Raw genomic sequence first — 9554 nt, 5'->3', positions numbered from 1 at the left:
GAAATCACGAAGGATAAAGCAAAAGATCACTTTCTCCAACTTGTTTACCTAAGTTTGTAATGAAAATTTATACAACACATTTTGTAGATTTATGTCGGTTATATGTGTACAGGGCGTACAAAAAGTAAGTGTAAAAAAAGGTGTAAAAAGCGATCTCAAGCATGATTTTCAGGGTTAACATTTTTTTTATTCCAGCGTATTCTACTCGTCACGAGGAACAAAAGTCTCAAAGGGACCCACTGGTCGCACGTGACCCCTCTCGGAAGAGATGTTAAAGTTTTAATAATTCCTAAACTGGTTTTACGTACAATGTGTTAACATTCCGCAGACAGATGCAGGGCAAATAGCTCTTACTGTTGCACGTAGATGCCTCAGATCCACCATTATATACCCCATATCTTATTTCTTTTTTACCTTTTTATCTTTCTCCTTTCCTTCGTCTTTTCTTTTTTCTTTCCGTCTATTTAAATAGCCCTGAACTCGCATTTCTACATTTCCGCCAAGTTTCTCCCCAAGATTACGTATTGATTTTGTATGGAAAAAGCCACATGCAATCGCATGTAATCTGTTCACTTGAACTACAAATAATTTCTTCTCCCCCCAAAAGGACCCACCATCGACAAATCTCATAAACAAGGAGATTGAATGTGAGGAGCAGGTCCACGTGCTGTTCACGGTAACCCAAAATTTTCGTTTAAAAATTGGCGAACCAGTTGACTATGGTCAGATGGAGCACCATCGTGCATAAAATAGACGAAGTGACTACCCTGGCGTGGTATAATTTCACGTAATTCGCTTAAGAGACGTGAGCATAAAAATCGAATCGCAAATATGTTACACTTGTTATCGATATAGCCAGAAGGATAGAACCAATAATACGATTTTCCTTGAATAGATCTTTCAACCGTTGCATGTGAATTCCTATAAGCCTAAATCCTGATAATTCGTCGATTGAAGATACTACAACTTGAGAAACTGTTTTCATCCGTAAATAATACAAGCTTGGAAAAGTGAAAAAGTAAAAGAAATTTTATACAGTAGTAAGCGTTCTTCTCGAATTATTCATCGCACTGTCATTTGATTGATTCTCAAATGGCGAACTGTTTTATGTAGGTCAAATAATAGATTAACACGAGCAAAGGTGATAATTAACCTGTTCTTCTTCACGCCAATTGATACGAACTCGACCTGCATTCAGATGTCGCCATATTAATTCTTGATCGCCAAATTGTTAATACGGCCGTTTGAAAATCGCATTGCCACGGAATGTCTTCTGCACGCAGAGATCTGCCATTATACCTGTGTTCTCATATATTTCACGAGGCAATTTTTAATATCCTGTTGCTTCGTAAAATAGCACGTTACTTTCTCATTAAAGTTGATCATAAATGTAAACACACTGTGAATAAAACCAGTTTAAGAATTATTAAAATTTTAACATTTTTTTCAGGGGGTGGGGTGGAGGCAGGGTATTTGCGCTCCATGTTTTTTTCGAGACTTTCGTTCTTCCTGATGAATATAATACGTTGCAATGAAAATCATGCTCAATGAAGTTTAGAATATTAGAGGTTTCCATATCAACCGATTTCGATAAAATTTTCAGTACGTACATATATAAATGACACAACTCTAGAAAATGTGTTATTTAACTCTGCATTACAGGCTCAGGTAGAAAAATTGTAAACAGTGACCTTTACTTCCTTGTTGGTGATTCCGACAAATTGTAAATTCTTCAACATTTTCTTTACACATCATCCAGTAAAGTAATTCTTCTAACTTCTCAAAAAAAAAAAAAAAAGAAAAATTGTCATTTGGACTTATATAAAAAGAAATTGTTCTGTCGTACAGAGTGTGCGTTCACTTTTGCTCATTACTGCAAATCATGCATACGAACCAAAGTATCGAAAATTATAAAATACGCAAGATAACAAGTGGCGTCTATATTTGGAATAAGTATGAAAAAGAGAAACAAAGATGTAAAGCGGTCTGCAGCTGTTGCTTATCGCCTGTTATTACTACCGGCAGGAAACCAAAAATAGTCAAAGTGTTGAATAGTGACCGGTGACGACAAGCGGGAAGTTAGCCGTTGACAGACTCGCTAGGCACCACGACTAATTGAAAATTGAAAGTACAATCGCGTTATTTGATAAGTGGTCTCTCGCGCAGCTCGACGCGCGGCACAGGCCAAAGAGAGGGCACATCTCATGTTTTTTTTTTTTTTTTTCGTCAGTCACGGAAACTCTATGTCGAAACGGCTAACGAGTTCACACACGATGTGTGTATCGGTGGCAGGCCAACAACGGGTCCGACGTTTTCCTCGGCTTGACAGCGCAGCCAGAGGAATTCGTTCGATTTTCTATGGGGAGGACATAGTCGTTCCATAGGTGGCCGCTGGCGAACCGAGCAAATCGATGAGAAAAAAAGTTAGGATACGCGCGCGAACGCGGCGATATGACGTTATCCAATTAAAAAAGCTGCCTTTGTGTAACTTGATCTGTCGTAGTAGTCAGTAGCAGCAGCTACAGTCTATGCCGTTACTCTTCCAATCTAAACCAACCCCTGTTGCTCCGTGGCAGCGGCCTAAAAGGCTGCATCCAATTAGTACGTATCTTCCACTCTATTGTAGCAAGGCTAACACGTACGACAACGATCATGGCTACGCACTCGCAATATCTTTGCGAGCGAACGTTCCTTCCACTGAAAAAAAAGAAAGTGGAGATACTTGTTAGAAAAAGAGAGGACTTCATAGCTGGGAACACTCGTTAAAACGAGTGTGATCGTTCAATCGAATGAATTAATGTTTAGAGCCTATAGAAAATAGGCAGTCGCGTTTGTATTAAGAATATGGTTACAGTGGGTATATATAGTGGGCAAATGAAATATTTGGAGATTGAAATAGATGTTTTATAAGAATCTATATATATATATATAATAAGGTACGGGCACATAGCTGAAATAGTCAAGTCTGAATATTTTAAAGTTCAAACTTGAATTTCAAAACACTCAAACAACAATCAGAACAATCAAACTTGTATATTATGAGAGACATAATTAGTATTTAATGTAATAAGGAAAGAATACAAAATATCGTATATTTTACGAGGTGCAGCAAGAGGAAATATCAAAAACGAGGAAATGATTCGAATGGCAGGGTTATTTGAGTTAGCAAGAAGGTATTATATAAGAACTAATAAAACAAACGATAAAGACGATTATTATCATGCTACGACGAGATCATGCTACATATTTTCAAGCTTATCTGTAGTGCCGCTGGTGTCTGTATTCATCACGGCAGACACGACTCTGATCTGTATATAATAGTTCGTCTTTTCTTTATTCTGTGCTACTATTGAAATGATATTTGAATATTTGGAAATTGGAAAAACAAAAGTACGACACAATTTAGGATTTTATTCTTGAATTTAGCGCTGGTATGTATGTGCTGCCATCTGTAGTGAGGTATCGCAAATCTGTCTCTATGATTTCTTTAAAAGCTTTTTGCCTAAACGCAGGAAATGACGAATAAAATGATACATTATTTTACAAATACGATCTGGCATTGACTAAGGATCACGATCGTATAAACAGGACTCAACACTTGCTAGGGACAATCGCTCGAAAATTGAGTCGTGGAAAATCAGCATGGAGGCCAAGAAGGTTCTCGTTCTGCGAGACAGACAGAGATGAGCGGAGTGTCTCTGTCTCTGTTTGATACATTCATAGCATATCACGCATGCATAGAACGAGAACCTTCTTGTCTTCCATATTGATTTTTCATGACTCAATTTTCGAGCGATTGTCCCTATACTTCGACATACGAATATCAAAACCTGTTCATGTAATTGTGCTAAGAACGATATCTCTGATTACGGACGAGAATATCTCGTCTGTGATTTCGCAGTGACTAAGAATAACATAGATATTTCCTGTAATGTAAATAAGCATAGCTTGGAGGCTACGTAGCTTTCCGTATACCTTCATATAATACTATTGTAATGTCTAATGCGACATTATCGGTTCAGGGTAAAATAAAATACTTGCGTTACTGGAACGGTATAAGTTATATTTGAATCAATGATCGATATAATTACAATCGGAATCGATTTACATATATTCTATAGCAGACGAGCATATATACATATACAGAACAAATCTTGTATCTTATGGGACTTCGTGTTCCATGTTTTGAAATACTGACCATGCAAAAACTCAGTGTTTCTTACGCCCTCTGCGATTTACAGCGGTGAGCGGAGCAATTAATTCAATCCAACTAATATAGTTGGTAAAGCTGCAGACGACTGTCGTAAAGTCAACAGGAGTAAAAATCTGTGATAAAAATATCTCTCTAGTTACACATTACACGTGATTACAGGGCTATACTTGTACATTTTCTTTTTATTAAATCTCCATCATAAATCTTCGTAAATCATTGACTAAGGATAAAATAGGTTCTGCTTGCAATAGAATAGTGTCCCACGGTGCGGAGACTAACATAGCCCGCCACACCATTTAGGCGTCACATCCGACATTATCGGTTCAGTATAGAATAAGATAGCAGCGCTACTGGAACGATAGAAATTATAACTAAGTCGTACTTACAATCAAAATCGATTTATTGGGTTGTCAACTAGGTAATTGCGGATTTTGTCATTAGCTAGCAATTACAAAATTACGTTCGTACGTTACGCTGTTCGTTTGCTTAGTTTAATCGTTTAAAATGAAATGTCAGAAATTGTTGAGTAAATCTCAATATAGAAAGTGCGTGTATCCGTACTTACTACATAATAGTTATTACTACATAAGAACTAGTAAATAAAACGACAAAAGTCGTTTTCCCGTGAGAGGTGTGATTGAATGATTTCATGGCAAACAAGATCTGACAAATGCCACGTGAAACGGACATCCTCAGGACCTTACAGGAAGGAATAGTCAATATAATGAACAAAGAACCCAAAATTACATCCTCGGAAATAGGTGAAATAGTAAGAAACGAATCTAACACGGAAATAAACTCCATAACGGTTCGAAGAACACTCAAAACTACTGTCATAAAGTATTTGACGATAGAGAGGAGGAAAGAGCAGTGATGAAGATAGCAATGAAGAAGGTATTTTATGTAATTCAGAGATATGTTCAATTAATTCTTATATTCTTTATAGATCAATAGAAAAACAGAGGAACAAATGGTCACTTAGAATATTCTCGGAAACTAGAATGGAGCGGCGGTAATATGCAAAGAAATGGAATATGGTAAAGTGGAAAGAAAAAAGTTACCCAAAATATTACACCGATGGAAAGTTCTTTTTATACGAAAACAACAAAGCATTTATCTAGGACTATTCGACATATCGATTGCGAAATTGTATTTGATAAATTAATGAAAATACCTTGTTCAAAGTACGATCTTTTTTTCGAATGTTAGAAACAAACGTAGGTTCATGTCCATACTGCGTAATGTATTTACTTGGCACTGCCATCGCTCGTGCCATAATCCCGAGAAGTCGAACATTCGTCAGCCAATAACTGGCGTCTCTTGTGTCTGTCACATGCTTAGTACGTGATCGTTCTGTTTAACTCTGCTGACTTTTCTCGTTGAACAGAATATAGTACATATCATAAACTTAAATGAAAATCAACTTGTTTGTTCTATAGGATATTTTTCTATACTTCACACGTGAAAAATTTGTAATCAAATGATTTATGCCTCGAGAAATTGGAAAAGAAAACATTGATTGATAGGTATTGTTTGTATCAAACGATTCATCCCTTATGTGAAACATCACCTGTGGTATACCAGCTTATAATTTGGTGCCGATACCAAAAGGAATGTAGCTGTCTCTCCACCATTAATTTTTCATATTCCCTATATAGGCGCACTTACCAACATATTACATATAAATTATTCTCTTCAACGTTTATGTACTTACTATGTACTATGTACTATGTAGAAGTATTAGCGATAGCATGGATACAGTGAATGAGAAAATGCAGATCTTTTTCCCCACTAAAATAATTCCATTTCCGGCATAAATTAATCAGATCGCTAAAAGCGAGTGCAATCTTAAAACGATCACAAAATTGCTATTGTTATTGATGTAATGGAGGATATACACGCTTGAACTTGGCCTACTCGATTACTGCAGTTTGGACAGTGGAGGGTATTAGTTGCATTTCTGTTCATTTAGTGTAACTCTTAAATTGTAGAGATTCGTTTGAATCTACATTTTCATAAACATGATACTGACGATGAGTACTTGATCGATTTTATTACATTTATTAAATATTATAACGAGTATTTTACTCTCATTACTTTACATATTCTAGTATCTTCTTATATGTACATTCTCTTATTGCTCTCTTATTCAGTATCTTCTTATATGTACATTTTGCAGATTTTTGCTTGAAATTTCCTATAAATGCATAAATATCGCTTAGGCTACTAATTCTAGCCAGTAATCAAGTTGTATGATTCAATTTTAGTCTAATCTAACGAATTTTATATCTCACGATCTCTAGCGACGTATGCAATACTGATTATTGGTTGAACGACTATGGATTGGCAAACGATCGAGTTTCAATATCTTAAAGCCATCAAATTTTTCGGGCAGCTTGTTGGTGTGTGGCCTTATCAGGAAGAATTCCTGAAAATTACAATACGATTTGTCACATTGGTTGTGACTATTACCTGTCTTGCAACTCAGGTATTGTTTTCATTAATTAATATTATATCCAGCCTATACGCTTCTCATTTATAAAAAATATCTAATAATCGAGTTTTATTTGCCATAACCATTTTGCTTATAATCATTAACGGCATTAATATAAAAATGTGTTATACTAGTTACAGATACAGTATCTATGAAACGTATTCCAGAGGTTGAGAATTAGACTGTGTCAGCGTATTTAATACATATAATATATATACATAGATCACAAAGCTATATGCAAAATGGTTTTCAGATACGAAAGTAGCTTTAGTGCGATATTGGTTGACAGCATGTTGAATTTTAAAGTTCTTATTTAAACTTTTACAAAAGACGGGAAATATGATATCATGTTTTTCACGTGTCGCTTTTATATAATAGAATCTTTCGATATGATAGGATATAGAGATTATATATATATAAATATGTAACGTAAATATTTTTTCTATATATTGTAGATGTCACGGATATTAGCATTTTACAGCTTGGAGATACTGTTAGAACAAATGCCGCATTTGAATATAATATTAATAACTCTTCTCAAGCAATACAATTACATTCTGAACGAGAAGAAGGTGAAAGACAGATCGACATTCTGTAATCTCTTTGATGATTATAAGCATCTTTAAAATTGTAGTTGAAAGAACTTTTAAGCGATATCGTCGTCGAACGTCTGATAGAACGACCAAAGAAGGAATTAGAGATTTTGGACATGTACTCTCAGAAGGCAATGATCTTGTCCTTTATATACAAAGGTGACAAAGAAAATGAACCAATTTTCACATTGCACCAAACTTAATTAAGAAAAAAAAAACTAATTCAAAACTACTCTAAATTCATTTCAAACCATAATAGTATGATATACTCGCGTAACACTAAAAATGTTTATGCGAATATATGAAATGAAGTGCAATTACTTGACAACAAATCCCAAGTTTACATCAATTGATGAGGTGTGTCTGTCGTAAATAATTGCTATTTTATTTTGTATTTTATTCCTTTTGCATTTAGTCAGCACATTTGTCACTGCCGTTATGTTCGTCCTCATTCCGGCTGTATCACCTATTCTGAACATCGTCGCGCCCTTGAACGAATCACGGAGCCGCGAATTTATCTACCCAGCTTATTACTTCGTGGACGAAGAACGATATTATTATGTTATACTAGCGCATATGGTAGCATCGGTGTCAGTACTTGTAGCTGTTTATATTGCCTGTGACACCAGCTTAATTCACCTCGTACAGCATGGTTGTGCCCTGCTGACTATCAGTGGGTGAGTATACCTTAAGTTTTGCGCACACATTGCACATTATTCGCTTTTTATATTAAAAAATGTGGCCAATAGCGTGTGATTTTAGACATCAACACAATGAAGAAAGTTTATACAGAAAAATGTCGTTTCTAGTTTATTTTTCAAGCTATACATGTATATGATTGGTTACAGTGGATACGTATTCTCATGGAATACCATAGTGAAACATCTGAAGATCGAAATGCATGCAATGTAATTACTCTCTTAAGAATTTCTATAAGTCCGCGAAGAAAGCGCCCAAACATTTGTAGACATTTCTTATGAATATACTTGTACATGGAAAATTCATTAGCATTGTTAATAAGATTTCACAATTGCAATTATATGTGTGAAGTTTGAAATCTCATGAATTTCAAAATATGTTTAGAAATTACAAGATGTCTAGTACAAGTGTATATTTCGCACAGGTCAAAAAAATATGTGAACTGTTATCCATTATATTATTAACAAGCCCTAATGTTCAGTGACAACATATTTAACATTTGTTGTACGTTTAAGATACGTTATTCACTCTGCATATGAATCTCTTATTAAATATATATTAAATGTATATTTGCACTAAATATCTTATGACTTGTATATCAATTTTCAAATTCATTTCAAATATCAATATTGTCATGACAATCGTATCTCATTGCGATACTAATGAAATTTCAACATGTTTTACGTAACGCGTACAATATATACACAGGGATCTATTTCAATGTAAATTGTAATATTATTTTAACTTACCTGAACAATTCAATAAGTTATGGTTGTTTTTTAAAGTGTAAGTAATGTGATATCACTAATAGCAGTAAAAGGTATATAATTATTAATCGTGACAGGAAGGTGAACTGTTCACGTGCATATTATCGAACGCCCATTAATTTAATGCGAAATTTCAACCTGGAATTTGATCCGTGGTAGCTTAAACGTTTACGAAACTCAGGGTATTTTCTCAAGGAGAAGATAGATGGGGGCAAAATATTTTTCGTTTAATCGTACCTTAATGAAGAAAATAACGAGATCAAGATCCGTATAGATATTTTTAACCTTTTTGTTACCATTGTTTAAGGAAAAAATTACTGTTCACAGCCCAAGTTCCAAATTTTCAATATGTTGCGTAATATGATATATATTTTTTGTATATAATAATATAAAATGACAAGCAGACAATCTATGCTGCACTTAGAATGCGTCACATACATATGCGTGACGCCTGGGGCTGTAGAAAGCAATAGAACGTCACATATGTGAGACGTGTGTCAGCGAAAGAGTTAATTAAAATTTAACTACTCTCTATCCTTTTATGCAGACCTGTCTATACACCCAACCACCCTTTTTTTAAAGCTATATCTTAAATTAATCATACTTGCTAATGATTTGACATGGTTTTTTCAGAGGAAAGACACAGCGACAAGAACGCACATTAATAACGAGCTAATATTTTGATCAATAGCCTACTTGTACATCGTCATGAAAGGTATTCTAAGGGTACATACTTAGCAGGGGTGAATGAATGATTAAACCACCACTTTGGTTTATGACGGTCGCAA

The 9554-nt window shown here is 34.9% G+C and overlaps 1 protein-coding gene across 1 annotated transcript; it reads left to right on the top strand.

Annotated features, from left to right (window-relative positions):
- Window positions 1–4071: 4071 nt before the first annotated feature.
- On the top strand, window positions 4072–8138 carry LOC122573584. Its single transcript, XM_043740154.1, has 6 exons — window positions 4072–6158; window positions 6517–6701; window positions 7163–7279; window positions 7342–7459; window positions 7716–7977; window positions 8063–8138. Exons 2-6 carry the CDS (start codon window positions 6552–6554, stop codon window positions 8136–8138), a joined length of 723 nt encoding a protein of 240 aa, XP_043596089.1. The 5' UTR covers window positions 4072–6158; window positions 6517–6551.
- Window positions 8139–9554: the final 1416 nt, after the last annotated feature.

Source organism: Bombus pyrosoma, linkage group LG12 (assembly GCF_014825855.1).
Source record: "Bombus pyrosoma isolate SC7728 linkage group LG12, ASM1482585v1, whole genome shotgun sequence".
NCBI lineage: Eukaryota > Metazoa > Arthropoda > Insecta > Hymenoptera > Apidae > Bombus > Bombus pyrosoma.
This window is presented reverse-complemented; position numbering and strand designations above follow the sequence as displayed.

Coding starts and splice junctions, on each gene's coding strand:
- LOC122573584 (XM_043740154.1), top strand. CDS start 6,552: ATGGATTGGCAAACGATCGAGTTTCAATATCTTAAAGCCATCAAATTT. Junction 7,460..7,715: donor CTTGTCCTTTATATACAAAG/GTGACAAAGAAA, acceptor TTTTGCATTTAG/TCAGCACATTTGTCACTGCC. Junction 7,978..8,062: donor GCCCTGCTGACTATCAGTGG/GTGAGTATACCT, acceptor GTGTGATTTTAG/ACATCAACACAATGAAGAAA.